Below are 15,574 nucleotides of genomic sequence, written 5' to 3'. Positions count from 1 at the left end.
ATGCGTTGGTTCCGAATAGACGACTTTTTTCAATCAATCCGTCCCGTGTATCTGGCGGCAAGGATATTTCTGCTGCACTTCGAAACGGTCGATTTCCAACGGCGAACCCACCGGCGGACACTACTCGATCAGCTTGGATTGGTGCTGACCTTGATGGTGGATTTATTTCTCGGAACAGTGGCGCTTCGTAATCTTACTGCCATGTTGGAAATGTCGGATTCGGTGCTTCTAAACTTAGGCTACTACGCATCGTTTATGCTTGCCACTATGATTGCATTGGCCATTCCAACGTGGAATAGCTGGCAAGTGGAGTCGCTATTCGAAATATACGCAAACATTGCCAGCGTCGACGATGACCTGAAACAGTTGGGAATTACTGTTGACCACCAGAAGCATCATTTTGTTTCGACCTTCATGACCAGTATCGCTGCGTTCATTTCTAGTTTCCTGTTCGCTGGCACAACTTATACGTTCTTCGTCGAAGGTGCTTTCACTTTTACCAAGCAATTTTCAGAGTACCTGATGGTCGTTCCTTTCCTTCGTTCGACCTTGGTTACACAAATTTATAATTGCTACCTAATGTTAACCCTTTTATCCCTACGAAACCGTTTTGCTGTTCTGAATCGAGGCTTCATGTAACACATATCAAGTCTAATTCAATTCCGATCGCTTATCAGATTCTTATTATGTAAAGACATTTATTTCAGACTACTCAGGAATTTTCACCGAAATCCATAAAAGATACGTATAATTTCCAACATACCATAAGAAAGTTCGCTACCTTACACGACCTGCTATGCGACACGGTGGAGTTCTTCAACAGGTGTTACTCTATCCAGGCTATGGTTGCCTTGACGGCGTGCTTTGGTTTTACCATATTCTCTGTATTCGGCGTAATTCATTCGTACGCATCACAAGCCGATAACGATACCCTGCTGGTATCTTGGTCCAACATGATCTACGATACGCTGCCCTTGTACTTCATTGCACAAATAGTGCTCTGCTCCGGATCGCTTCATGCCGAGGTAAGCTTAAGCATGGTTGAGACACTAAATCGCACTACTGATTGGATCGAACATTTTAAAGTGTAAACAAACGGCAGTTTTGATTCACAAAGCAATTTCCTACGGTACGTGCAACAGAAAGCTGCTGAGGGAGCTCAGAACATTTTCCCAACAATTGGAACATCATGCACCGAAAATATCCTGCAGAGTGTTTGATTTCGATTGGGTGTTATTTTTTACGGTAGGTGAATGACGAATTGTTCTATGAGAAGTAACATTTTGTTTGTTTTTCTACAGATGGCTGGTTCTCTAGCAACTCATTTGGTAATTTTAGTGCAATTTGATCTAGTCAATTTTAGTGCCACCAATCCAAAGTGAGAATAAAATGCTGTAATGGATTATTATGGATGACTGATGGATTATAACGAGAGTTTTTCACCTAAAGGCTACATTGTACAAACTAGAGGGCAACACAAAAATATCATGACAAAATATCATCAACTCAAGTTCAAAAATATAGTACAATTTTAATCAATATAGAATATAAAATATTCATTAAAAATCAATATGCTCTAGATTTCGATATTCCATATGGTTACCGAAAGACTACGGAAAAAGTTAAAATTTTGTATATTATAGGAAACTTTTTTCACGTCTTTGCCCCATGTCTGGCCGGAACCAAGGTGAGTTAAAATTGGTGACCTAGTTTCCACAGTTTGTAGAACAGAAGTGCGCGGAACGATTGGTTAGCAACCATCGACGTTGTTTATACATTCAACAGTTTCCGCTTTGAAAATTTCGATGATCGTCTAGGGTAACCCAGCGGGGGTGAAAAACAACTCTTGACTAACCTTGGCCGGAACAGCGTACAAAATTTTTTCTTCTTTACGACAAAATCTCAAATTTTCACGTTTAAAAAACGTCCTAGAGAAAAGAACTCAAAAGAAAGCTTAAGATTAGCGAGCATTTCAAAACGAAAATCAAGAAAATCTCCAAGGGAATTCACACAACTCTTCAATAGGTTCATCATCATCATCAGGTTGGGCTCGAAGTCCTCGTACGTTGAAGTAGTAAATCAACAGCGGGTTTGAACATTTCTATTGGGGATCAGGCACAGAACTGGGAGTGGAAACATGTCAAAAGAAGAATTGCTAAACAAACTATTGTATCCGAGACGACTGTTTTTGTTGTGTTTTTTTATTCAGCGCGATTTTTCTTTCACTAGAATAGGGAAAAGCCCGCGAAAACGATACTTACAATTCTCCCGTACGCAGGCTATGGTTCGGTCACTTTCACTCGATTTTGATTCGTTTAACAGTACCGTCTCAGTCGAGGAAAATCTGACAGTTACCATGACAAAACTATTTATAATGCAAATTTATTGTAGTTGCCACGATAAAATTGATTGCGACACATCTCTCATGAACTTGCTATAAATAGGCCGTAGCAATACAATATGGCGCACCAATCCAACTTGATATTTTTGCGATTGCTTGTCAAACCATTTTTAATTTACCGGTAATATGGTGTTATTAATATGCAGATTTATTGCTGCCATTATGAAGATTGTTAGAGTACAATACCAAAATAATTTTTTCCTGCGAGACAATATTGCCGTTTTCATGCATTTTTTAAGCTCATATAGAGGAGAGTCTTTTCCAGAAAGAAAGTTAATGTCAATCGGTTTATTGGTATTTATCGGTAATATTGTAGGGCAATATATTTATTTTGTTGAAACAACCAGTTTTCAAATATTGCCAAATTTTGATAGCGCGTTGATTTTATTCTGAAGATATCAATATTCACGATATAATTTAATGCGCATATACTGCAAACCAACGGAGACTGCGGAAATCTATTAATTATTCTATAGGATATTTTATTATGATCGCTATAAACCAAATCGACCGTTACTTGGGCTCTGTGTTTAGGTGTCCAGCGCTGTCTTTTGGTGTGATAGGAGTAAAGCTTATATAAAATATAAATATTTATAAATTCTAGATACTTTTTATTTTTATGTTAACATATACTTGTACCTTCTCATTATAGTCTAATCCAGCGTTTCCCAAACGGGAGTTCGCCAAAAATGTAGTTCACGGCAGAATAGCATAGGGGATTCCGCCAGGGGCTCACGAACTAAAAATGGTTGTGAACCGATTGTCTAATCCATCTAATTTAACAGATAGTCAGATTTATTACGGTAATTTGAAACAGCTACTTCCTGCGAAATTTCAAAATTTCATGTAAAATGAAAAAAACTAGAGCAAAAACTAGAGCACTAGAAAATTAAAAACGTTTCACAAGCAGTAAAGTTAAACGAAATCGAAATGGGTTCGAATGAAAGCGAATAGTTTTTAGGGGACATGAACGGCTCAAAATTTTGAAAAAATAATTATTTTTTTATTTCAGATTTTGATTCTGCAGTCTTTTCCGCTTATTTTGATACTAAATTTGTAATGATCCGAATACGGGAAGTGACTGAAAAACGATCATACACATAAGCATTCCAGTGCAGCGTGGAACAACTTCGGCGGAATAAAACACCGCTCCTGGAAAACCACGACTTTCAAACTTTATGTACCTTTTTCTCAGAAAATACACAATGTATTGGAACAAACTTTTTTTTGTTTTGTTGGTAGTAGCTTGGAAAAGACTTTTATAACTTTTGAGGTTTGTAAACGAAACACAGCCAAAGAAAAAAGAAAAAGAGGACAAAATTTTATTTTTTCAGCCCTCTTTTCTTCTTCTTTTTCGTTTTTCTCAAGCTTTGTTTTATTTACGACACTCAAAAGTTATAAAAGCCTTTGCCAAGCTACTACCAACAAAACAAAAAAAAGTTTGTTCCAATACGTTGTGTAGTTTCCCAGAAAAAGGTACATAAAGTTTGAAAATCGTGGTTTTCCAGGAGCGGCGTTTTATTCCGCTGGAGTTGTTCCACGCCGCACTGGAATGCCTATGTGTATGATCGTTTTTCGGCCACTTCCCGTGGTCGGATCATTACAAAATTAGTTTCAAAATAAGCGGAAAAAACTTCAGAATCAAAATCTGAAATAAACAAATTATAATTTTTTCAGAAATTTTAGTCGTTCATGTCCCCTTAACTCATTGGATATTCGAGTTTGTCAATAGAGTTTATTCGTACATTATTAGAATTTTAGGATAGGTAATTTATTAATCTCACGAATTAGTTACGACGGTTTTCACACGGCGTTTAAGTATTAATTAATGTCATGCAAACTTATCAAACAAGTTTCAGATGCTACAGTAATTACTGTAGGACTCAGAATTATCGATTTCAAAAGGCCGACGCAACATCCCTGGGATATCTTCCCTGTCATTACAACTAGCAGCTCTTCGATGAACAAAGGCAACGGCTCTTATTTCCTAAATTTGGGAAAAGGAGAGCCATCGGATCATTTTGCAGAAATCTCGGGAATACAACGTGCCCACGTATCACATTTCTATTGATTTCAAATCAGCATACGATAGAGTTGACCGACATCAGCTATGGCAGATAATACATGAATACGGATAAATTGACACGACCGATCAGAGCTACATTGGATCAAGTGACGTGTTCCTTGGGTATCTCGGTGACACTCTCGAATCCCTTCGAGACACAGCGAGCGTTGAGACAAGGTGACGGCTGCTCCTGCTTGCTGTTCACCATCGCTTTTGAAAGGGTGATGTGACGAGCGGGCACGAGAAGTATGATTTTCACCGAGGGTAGCGAACTTCTAGGCTGTGCAGAAGACTTTGATGAGGAACTTTGTGATAGCGGAGGCAATCTACGCTAGGCTGCAAGCGGAGTTTCGAAGAATTGGGCTAAAAATAAATGTGACCATATACATGAAACGAAGAGCCTTAAGGGAAACACACGATCGTTGGTGATCGCGGACAACAACACTAGCAAGGAGATCCAGCGGTGCATTCAAGCGGGAAATTGGGCTTACTTTGGCCTTAGCAAAACGCTACGAACAAGAAGCATACTCCGCCGTACGGAGCTGACGATGTATAAAACCCTTATTAGACCAATAGTTGCTTATGGACTTGAAGCCGTGGCTCTCACGGAGGACATACGCACCCTTTCCGGACACGTCGGTAGAATACCGGGCGACAATGTGACGAAAACAGTTCACTTCATCAACCATCAACTGGTACCAACAACAGAGAGGCTCAACGTACAAGGTGGCTCGACCAGGTTGAAAGTGATTTGCGACTCCTTTGGCGACGAGTGGCCCAAGATCGAGTTGATGGAGATGATTGCTTGAAACAACATAAGCCACCCCGGTTTTAAGCATCTGAAGACAACGACGGCATTACAACTAAATAGTTAGCATTGGCCAGCACAACTACATTTTCTTGAGATAAATGTAATAATTTCTCTGGATTAGATATGTTAGACCATTACAAATATTTTACAAAATGTTTGTCCTTCCAATATTGTACAAATAAAGCGAAGGTTAGGTAAGCAAATAAAATTAAACCTTTTACTTAATAGTTTAATCTTGAAGCCCAAATCTATTTTTGTTTTTCGTGTATACGTTATTATTCTATAAGAGAAATCCTACCAAAAACTACCTACAAAATCGATTACAATGTTCGGAAAACCGTTTCTCTCTCGTGCTAGAAACGGTTACACTTGGTACATTCATTTTTCGATCTTTAGACTTCTTTAGGCTATAGAACCCACCGACAAAAACTTTAAAAATTATTTGCAATGACCTTATATTGAAATTAGGTGAAATTAGTCGTCGTCGATTCGTCAAATTTCAAAAGCAGTTTTCTTGTTTGAAACAAACATTCTGTTCAAGAAAATATATTCGCTGTGTACAGATTGGCAAGAAGAATACAGTGAATACATTTCTATAAACACAACCCAACTTTTAGGCTCAAAAACTGCTTCCGAAATTGGGCTCTCCGACGAAAAGTTAATGACTGCTAGTTTCCCGTTAATATTTGGTCGTACATAATTCGACTCGTATCATCTGCATGGCATTCCTCACACTTGTATTACACTATGCCTCAAGTAAACCGCATAAAATAAACGTTTACACCAGTGGAAAGTGAGAAGTAAGAAATGAGAAGTGAGAAGTGAAAAGTAGGAAATGAGAAATAAAGAGTAAGAAATGAACAATGAAAAGTAAAAAGAGAAAAGTGAAATAAAAGCGAAAAATGTAAAAAGACAGATGAAAAGCAAGTGGCGAAAAATTGTAAGTGAAGAATGAAAGGTTAAAAATGCAAAGTGAATGGTGAAAAGAAAAAAATTAAATGCAAAAAATATATAGCGAAAAGTATAAAATAAACATGTACCTAAAGTGAACAGAGAAAAATGAAGAGTGAAAAGCGAAAGGAGAAATGTAAAAGCTAAAAGTGAAAGCGAGAAGTGAGAAGTATAGATAGAAAAAAGGAAAACGGAAGGTGAAAAATGAAAACGAACAAGTGAGAAACGAGAAGTAAAAGCTGAAAAATGAAAAGAGAAATGAGATGTGAGAGACGAGAGATGAGAGATGAGAGATTAGAGATGAAAGAAGAAAGATGAGAGATGAGAGAAGAAAGAAGAGAAATGAGAAAGGAGAGGTGAGAGAGGAGAGATGAGAAACAAGAGATGAGAAACGAGAGGAGATGAGAAACGAGACATGAGAAACGAGAGATGAGAAACGAGAGATGAGAAACGAGAGATGAGAAACGAGAGATGAGAAACGAGAGATGAGAAACGAGAGATGAGAAACGAGAGATGAAAAAGAGAGATGAGAAACGAGAGATGAGAAACGAGAGATGAGAAACGAGAGATGAGAAACGAGAGATGAGAAACGAGAGATGAGAAACGAGAGATGAGAAGTAAGAAGTAAGAAGTAAGAAGTAAGAAGTAAGAAGTAAGAAGTAAGAAGTAAGAAGTAAGACGTAAGAAGTAAGAAGTAAGAAGTAAGAAGTAAGAAGTAAGAAGTAAGAAGTAAGAAGTAAGAAGTAAGAAGTAAGAAGTAAGAAGTAAGAAGTAAGAAGTAAGAAGTAAGAAGTAAGAAGTAAGAAGTAAGAAGTAAGAAGTAAGAAGTAAGAAGTAAGAAGTAAGAAGTAAGAAGTAAGAAGTAAGAAGTAAGAAGTAAGAAGTAAGAAGTAAGAAGTAAGAAGTAAGAAGTAAGAAGTAAGAAGTAAGAAGTAAGAAGTAAGAAGTAAGAAGTTAAACGTACAGAGGCGAATGCCAAATTCGGCAGTCTCTATAAAAAAAGTAACATGTAAGAAGAAATAGCAAGTAGTAGCTGTATGCTTTTCATCCATTAAGCCTCTCGTCCATTATTCATGATCAAGAGTCAAATATTGTCGTTATTTTGATTAAAAATCGAGTGTGATATTACAACTTCGTCGAGAAAAAATGTGTGGTGACGTCTCCATTCCCAGTAAAAGAGGGAGACGCTTGGTTGCTTTGTAAGTTTGCAGCATCGATCGTGGACAAAATTTTATCAAGACTGAGGTTTGATGTTTTCCCGACGTTTCGACACTTTGTTGGTGTCTTTTTCAAGGGATTTCTCTGAAGGCTGCCCTGCCAAATATCAATAGTTACAATTGAATCCAATCGATAAAAAACACAAACTTTCAATTTAAGTTAACTATAGGAAACGCAGAAAGATTCCATCAAACGTTGCGTACAACCATCAACCGCTGTTTCAAAATTTATTTTGATATTATCTTAGAGGATGTGAAGGACATGATACTCAACAGTTTCAATAAGCTAAAAGAAGTTATTTCCCGTAGTGCACTGTGGCGGTCTACAATTTAAAGCCACTTACAACATAAACTTCTGAAGCTCGGTCGAGTACAGTAGCCGCTGTAGAGGAAATTTTATACAATGAATCCTTCAACCAAATGAAGTAATATGACTGTTCCGGGAAGGGCCACAGCACTTGTAATGCTCAAATTGCATTAATTGAAATCAGCGACGCGGTTCGTTACACTCAAGCTGCGCTTGCCACACCGCTGGCGCTGGCTGGAGGTGTTTGACGGCTTACATGAGACGTTGTTTCTTCGTTCGGAATAAATTAGTAACCTACAAAATTCGCTCTCGCATGGTACCACCAGCAGCAGAATGTTATGCCGTTAAACCAAGGAAGGATATCCTGGATGGAGGCACATACTGTGACCAGTTTCCGCTGCCGAAGGCGGAATCAAACAGAACAACTTGCGAACACACGAGCAAATAAATCACCTTCCGCACAGTAAACTTGGCGCTCCAATTGACTCAGCCAACACCAATGACGCCAGAACAGATGAGGAGAAACACGGCTTTACTTTATTGTGCTAATTTGCATACTAAATCTTAATGTCGTACGTATCTGTTTGCACTGTTTACTGGGCTTGACAAACAACCTTCCGCAGCCGGTGTTTTCGACGTCGTCAGCTGAAATTGGGTAAGACAGTCTACCCTCCGTTGTCTTTTCCATATTTCCCACCATCACCACCACCAACCGAACGCAATTCAGTCAAAGCTCTTGACTTGTTATCGTCTTCAAGCACTGGTCCTTTTACGCCGGCACCAGCATATGGATGGAGAAGAAGCTTTTGTAGACTTTATAGATAGTAAATATCACTCGCCCCGGTTCAAATTGCAACCGGATATTAACGCAATAAAATTGGTGTGCTTTATGTGTGTCACCTCGTCGGAGCAAGAGCTGCAGCAGGAGCAGCAATGCACGAATGGAATCATGTCATTTACAGCAGAGTGAACACAGTATGCAAATTTCCTTCTTACCAGTATAAGCGCGAACGCCTGTGAGAAGTAGGTTATGTTTGGGAAGCAATCTGCATGAAGTAAGCAATTAACCCCACTGGAACTGGGTGCGATGTTATGCAAACTTTCTACCTCTAGCATGGAAAAATTACCATTTCGAAGAATGGTTACGTACCTACGGTGAGTCGTACCTTAGAGGTTAGCTTTTAGGATATTTTAAAATAGAGAGCAATTAGAAGCGGTTATTATAATCACTAATTGATGCTAAACGCTGTCTGTCAGTTTTGCGGGGGGAAATTTCTAACAGCTCCCCTGGGTGGTGGAACCACTTGTAACGAAACATCCACTGCCAACAACAACGGGCTGATAACGATGATGATTACTACCAAGTACAGGAACGTGATTTCGGCTGCGAAACTGTTGATTTCCAGCATGTGGAAACTTAATCACAATTATAAACCCAACAGCCGCGTCGTCGTCGTTGGTATAATCAGTGCGTGGAGGACTCGGTTAGTTTGCGGTTTCTTCGCAGCATCTGGGGAGTGTTTCCTTGAAGCGCACTACCTAACCAGAGCTAGGCAGGCACCAGAAATGCGCATCGTTAGTACCGACCGACAACCGTGTCACGAGATTATATTGGTTGATAATAATTATGCGGTCGCTAGCGATGATTTGATAATGTACCTCGTAAACAGGAAAATTGAGTGCAAACTGTTTCAAGTCGAGTGACATCGTGATAAACATGTTTTTCCCTGGGAGGTTGATTTTCAGTGGAAATGCCATGTGTGACACAAGACGCAAAATTTGAAATCAGTTCGACTGTGCGGTTTATTATAGTGCATTGGGTCGTAGATCCTTCATTGAATCTGCGGTTCTTGATTATAACAGATTAATTTCTTAAAAGTTGTTGTCTCATTGACTAATTTACTCTTCAGATGACAATGGCTTAGGCGTTTAGGAACAGTAGACCCACAGACGTAAGCTCTTTCAGCATTTGTGCTGCCCTTTTACGGCGTTCCCTTAAAGACTGCATTAATCTATCTATCACCAAATATTTAAAATAGAGTAGAAAATTTCGCAAAACGCATCTGATGATATCTACATTTTTCTACCATAACGAGTACCACTATTTTCGATGCAGCATATTTAATGGTTAAATTTTGAAACTATAGAAATTTTGATTAAAGCAGAGGATCGTTTGATGCGAAAAATGTTAGACTGAATACTGGAAAAGTTTCGATCTGCGGCTAAAAATATTGGATTAGTTTGTGGCAGTGGGACTCCAACCCACAATTTCTCGATTAGTATTCGAGTGCTTTACGCATTTAAACTATACCACACCCATGTATTAATTAGTCTCAGATGTAGTTTTGTCCCTACCAGTCCAGGCATTCCATCTTTCGCACACATAGAAGTCAGTAACAGTAAAACGAAAAACACACCCGATGTGGTTTAACACCAGTGTGCCCCGACGGTAGGCACCAGACTGTTAACTCCTACAGTTAGCAGTCGATAATCGTCTATCTTCTCGGTGGTAGAAGCAAAGGGCAGTAATATTACAAATAATAACCGTCACCGGGGGAGCGCATGTGTGCGAAAGATGGAATGGACTAGATCTGAGACTAATTAATACATGGGTTTGTTTGTTTGTTTGTTTGTTTATATTTGAGACCTTTTAATCATATCTGGTCATTCAAGTCAATATATGGGTGTGGTATAGTTTAAATGCGTAAAGCACTCGAGTGCAAATCAAGAAATTGTGGGTTGGAGTCCCACTGCCACAAACTAACCCAATATTTTTACCCGCAGATCGAAACTTTCCCAGTATTCAGTCTAACATTTTTCGCACCAAACGCTCCTCTGATTTAATCAAAATAGAGTTTACGTTTGACCGCGAAAAAGTCAGTAACAGTAAAACGAAAAAAAACTCTAGAAATGACCAATTCCAAAGTCCAGTAGGTTCTCGACTATCAACATAGAATCACTAACGATAAAAAAGAAGAAAAACAAAAAGTTATTTATATCCTTTATTTCTACTACTGTCAGTGGACTTACAGTAGACTTTTTGTTTTCTTCTTCTTTATCGTTTCAGGTATTCTGCTAAGACGCTCAAATGACCATTAGTTAATTTGAGAATCACTAAGCTCCCCGTCAAATACAACTGTGTTAAGGGGACATAAACGATAATTTTTTTTGAAAAAAAATCTTTTTTCTCTGGCTGTGTTTTGTTTACAAAGCTCAAAACTTATAAAAGTCTTTGCGAAGCGTCTACCAACAAAATAAAAAAAAGTTTGTTACAATGTTTTGTAGTTTCTGAGAAAAAGATACATAAAGTTTGAAAATTCTGGTTTTACAGGAACGGCGCTTTTTTCTTTCGAGGTTGTTCCACGTCTACCACGCACTGGAATGCTTATGTGTATGATCGTTTTTTGGCCACTTCCTGTGGTCGGATCATTACAAAATTAGTATCAAAATAAGCGGAAAAGACTATAGAATTAAAAATTGAGATAAAAAAATTATGATTTTTCCAAAAATCCTAGTCGTTTATGCCCCCTTAAGGCTGTAGATTCGGCGCATCCGAGTGAAAACCTTACAAGCAGCAAATTTTTTTTGTAAACTTGATTTTTGAAACGGCAATTCCAAGTTCATTGAGGTAGACCTTCAAGATCCCGATCACAATTTAGTAAGGCTTATCCAAATTCCGAGATATTTGTATACATTCAACACACATTCAAAGTAATGTTCATCCACATAAACCACCCTGGAATGCATTGTATGCTGGTAGATCAGCTGTAAGAGGAAAGTGCGCAATGGACACAACAGTGCCCTTCACGGTTTCATCAGAAGAATTCCGCACAGATGTTAACACAACAGAGGATGTATATCTTCTTGCGGCCCCGTCGATCCTCGTATATCCCAATTCTGCTTCACCACATCCGGCCAGAGAGTCGTCTCAGCAAGTTGATGTATACCGGTGAACAGCATCCAAGACGCTTTCTGACAACGTGGGATTATCTGTTCTGTCAGGTAAATATACAATGGGTATATGTCCGGCCGAAACTATCGTAGACACTATACACATTCAAAGAGACCTTTTCCACACGAACCTCACAGATTTGTGATCAGAGGGGAACCCTGCGATAATACGATACAGCCGATTACCAAACCGGTTCCCAATCGCATCGAGAATTCAATTACGATATACTACGAAAATGTAAGAGGACTTCGGACAAAGATTGACGATTTGTTTTTGGCTGCTTCGGATGTGGAGTACGACATCATTGTTTTCACCGAAACATGGCTGAATGAAGAAATCAACTCTGCACAATTGTTTGGTGCCAATTACACAGTATACCGGAATGATCGCGATCCCATTGCTACTGGGAAAAAGAGAGGAGGTGGTGCACTCATTGTAGTTTCTTCCAAGATTAGTTCCTATATGTCTACGTCTCTAGTTAGCGACAATATCGAACATCTCTGGGTGAACGTTCATGGACCAGATAACACCGTTGCCGTTGCTTGCTAATCAGGCTGGTTCCATTGACAAACATATTGAATCTGCCCTCAGCATAACTGAATCGTTGCGGCCGTGTGACTGTCACTTACTCTTTGGAGACTATAATCAACCAAACTTGGTGTGAGCAAGCTCTTCGACTGGCCTGTATTTCTTGTATCCCGATCCGTCTAAATCAAGATTTTCCAATCCAAGCTCCGCTCTCGTTGATGGAATGGCTACTTTGAATATGAAACAAATCAATAATGTTAAAAACAGTAGAGACCGTATTCTGGATCTTATTTACGTTACGTGAATTTGTTTCGAGATGAACCGTGTCTGAGGTAGTTGACCCTCTCCTTCAGACTGACATGTTTCATCCAGTCCTTGTTACTAGCTTCCAATGCAATATATCAGAGAACTACTTTAACGTCACTGACAACAGTAAATTTGACTTTTACAAAACCGATTTTGCTGAGCTTGAACGCGCTATTGCGAGTCTCAATTGGTCTCGATTATTGGATAGCGATATCGATAGTGCCGTAGAAACACGCAGCTATCACGGTTGTTTCATCGCTTTGTTTCTATTCTACGCCCTTGGAGAAACCCCTCTTGGTCGAATCATCAAGTTCGGGAACTAAAACGGATACGAGCAGCCGCGTTGAGAAGATACATTAATGATCACAACCCGTTTACAAAGGGTGAATTTAATATCGCTAGTACCAATTATCGGACATTGAGTCGCTACATTTATTCAAGATACGCCCAGCGAAAGGAAGCTGATCTAAAGCGTAATCCAAAAAGCTTTTGGTGGCCTCCCGACAACTATGTTTCTTAATACTAAAGCAGCTGACACTCGAGAGGACATATTCAATCTGTTTGCTGACCATTTTTCTAATGTATTTAATACTGATTCTGCAAGTGAGCAATTCATAAACTTGGCATTGAGATCTGTACCTAGCGACGTTATTGACATCAGAGCTTTAGCTTTACTGTCGAAGATGTCCTATCTGCCATTCGAAAACTAAAATCTTCTGTTGGACCTGACGGTATCCCCTCGATTGGTCTAAAAAGATGTGCTGACTCTATTGCAATTCCATTGACTAATTTTTAACGCATTGTTAGCCCAGGCAAAGTTCCCCGAGAATTGGAAGCAACATGTAATGTTTCCCGTAGATAAAAAAGGAGACAGGCGTGACATCACTAACTACCGTGGGATTACCGCGTTGTGTGCCGGATCCAAACTTTTAAAAATTTTAGTAGGAGACGTACTTTTTGTCGCAATCAAATCATACATATCGCCTGCTCAGCATGAATTCTTCAAAGGGAGATCAATAGACACAAATCTTGTTGAATTCTCATCGCTCTACATCAATTCTATTGAAGATGGATACCAAATAGATACAATTTACACTTACCTTAAAGCAGCTTTCGACTGTGCTAATCATCAACTACTATTGGCTAAAATCAATCGCTTGGGTGCCTCGCCACATTTCGTTGGTTGGTTGAGATCCTACTTAGTTAACCACAAATTAAATATTCAACTTGGTTCATGTCAGTCGTACTGCTTTACCAACAAATCTGGAGTACCACAGGGAAGTAACCTGAGGCCAGGGATGGCACAATCATTTTGAGTCAATTCACATTCATTTGACAGTACCGTCTCTGTCATGCAGAATTTGAAAAAGTTATATATGAGACGATTGAAGAACTAGTTATTATCTACAACTTTTCTGAATAAAGTATTGCTGTATCTTTTGTATTTACGGTGCTACAATGCACTGTGGTCCAGAAAGCCAAATTAAGTGGAAAAATTTTTGTACTCAGTAGTCGTTGATTTTAGACTATTTACGACTTAGCAGCAAAATCTTAATTTAGGATGCCGCTTTTTTTGGCATGAGCTATTTTAGGGTGACCCTTAAATTAACCAAGATCCAGAAATTATCTTCAAAACGAAACAAGATAGAGCGATATTCACTTCAGCAATTTTATAGCTTGAAGTATTTTGAGTATAGCTTGATATTGCAGAAGACGAAATCCTTCTATCTCAAACCGTTTCCATATTAGAGCGATTTTCCTGAGTCAAGTTAGGGTGACCCTACTATTTTGCGATTTTTCTCCACAACTTTTTTATTTTGCATTTCTCGCAAAACATTTCCTCAGATGACTTTTGAGGCTCAATAAGACGCAACTTTTGGTGAAAATAGAAATTGGCTATCTACTTTACTTCTACACTTATATTAATTTTTATGATAAAAATAGGCCGTTTTCAAATGTTAGTATCTCAGAAAGGTGCAAGCAGAATTAATATCGGTTAATTGCGTTTGAAAGATCGTGATTTTTTGTGTATACTATCAAAAAATAGGGGAGTGGATTTTTGTCTATCTCAAATAAATCAACTTTGAATATGTGTTGTTTTAACATATTTAACTATATAAAAGTAAACCAGTTGCGCCATAACTACGGAACGCCTTGACTGTTCTTGATTAAACTTAGCGTACATGTTTCTTGACATAAGTAAATCAGCACAGGGGGTTGACAAAAGCGGGGTGGTCGCTAAAAAGGGGAGGGGGAGGTACAAATAAGTAAAAGTGGCTGTAATTATCTTGCATTTAAACCGTTATAAGTTGTGTGTGGTCCAAATCTAAAAGAGAATGTATAAACTTAACCTCATATTTGTTGACTTAAACTTCATACTGAGGTTAGACATTAAAAACGGTAGACTATCCAATAAACAGAGGGAATGGTAGACAAAGTAATGAAATCATATGTGTTTCATAGTATCATGGAGTGGAACTACCGAATGAGAAGTTTAAATAGTTTTCTATCCGCGACAGGGATTTCCGTGATTCGCACCTCCCCTTTCATCAGAGGCCACCATTTTTTTGTCTTTCAGCCACTTGTACATCTGTTTTCGATAAGATTGAAAATCTCAGGCGAGCGAGTGTGAAAAGTATAGCATCCAAAGCTTACTCCACTGACGCAAGCCTACGCCAAACAACTGCTGGCACTGTGTGCATATATTCTGCTACCTACACACTCTCGAGTGTACAGCCTCATATCAACTTCATTTTCTTCCTTTTTTCACACCCTCGGGTAAGTGTGCGGGCCTATGCGAGCGATGATAGGTATCAACTGCTGGGTGCTGTCCGTGACATACTATCAAACTGGAAGAGAATCACTAGATACGTTCCGATGGTTCCCATTGCCTGCAATCACAGAGAATTTGCTGTATAAGTATAATGTACCTTATTTTAAGCAGAAATAGTTACAACCCTACCGAAAGTAATACACGCAAATCACCATCGAACACCTGAAACCGCACTTCAACGGGGCGATTTTGTAGCTGTCGGG

General features: G+C 38.9%; 1 protein-coding gene across 1 annotated transcript; it reads left to right on the top strand.

The window, feature by feature from the left end:
• Positions 1 to 12,253, top strand: LOC128739393 (uncharacterized). Its single transcript, XM_053834876.1, has 5 exons — positions 1 to 552; positions 708 to 1,025; positions 1,087 to 1,245; positions 1,302 to 1,378; positions 11,842 to 12,253. The coding sequence occupies exons 1-5, from the start codon at positions 1 to 3 to the stop codon at positions 12,251 to 12,253; spliced, it is 1,518 nt and encodes a 505-aa protein (XP_053690851.1).
• Positions 12,254 to 15,574: the final 3,321 nt, after the last annotated feature.

Source organism: Sabethes cyaneus, chromosome 3 (genome assembly GCF_943734655.1).
Source record: "Sabethes cyaneus chromosome 3, idSabCyanKW18_F2, whole genome shotgun sequence".
Classification (NCBI taxonomy): Eukaryota; Metazoa; Arthropoda; class Insecta; order Diptera; family Culicidae; genus Sabethes; species Sabethes cyaneus.
This window is presented reverse-complemented; position numbering and strand designations above follow the sequence as displayed.

Coding starts and splice junctions, on each gene's coding strand:
- LOC128739393 (XM_053834876.1), top strand. CDS start 1: ATGCGTTGGTTCCGAATAGACGACTTTTTTCAATCAATCCGTCCCGTG. Junction 1,026..1,086: donor CCGGATCGCTTCATGCCGAG/GTAAGCTTAAGC, acceptor AACATTTTAAAG/TGTAAACAAACGGCAGTTTT. Junction 1,246..1,301: donor ATTGGGTGTTATTTTTTACG/GTAGGTGAATGA, acceptor GTTTTTCTACAG/ATGGCTGGTTCTCTAGCAAC.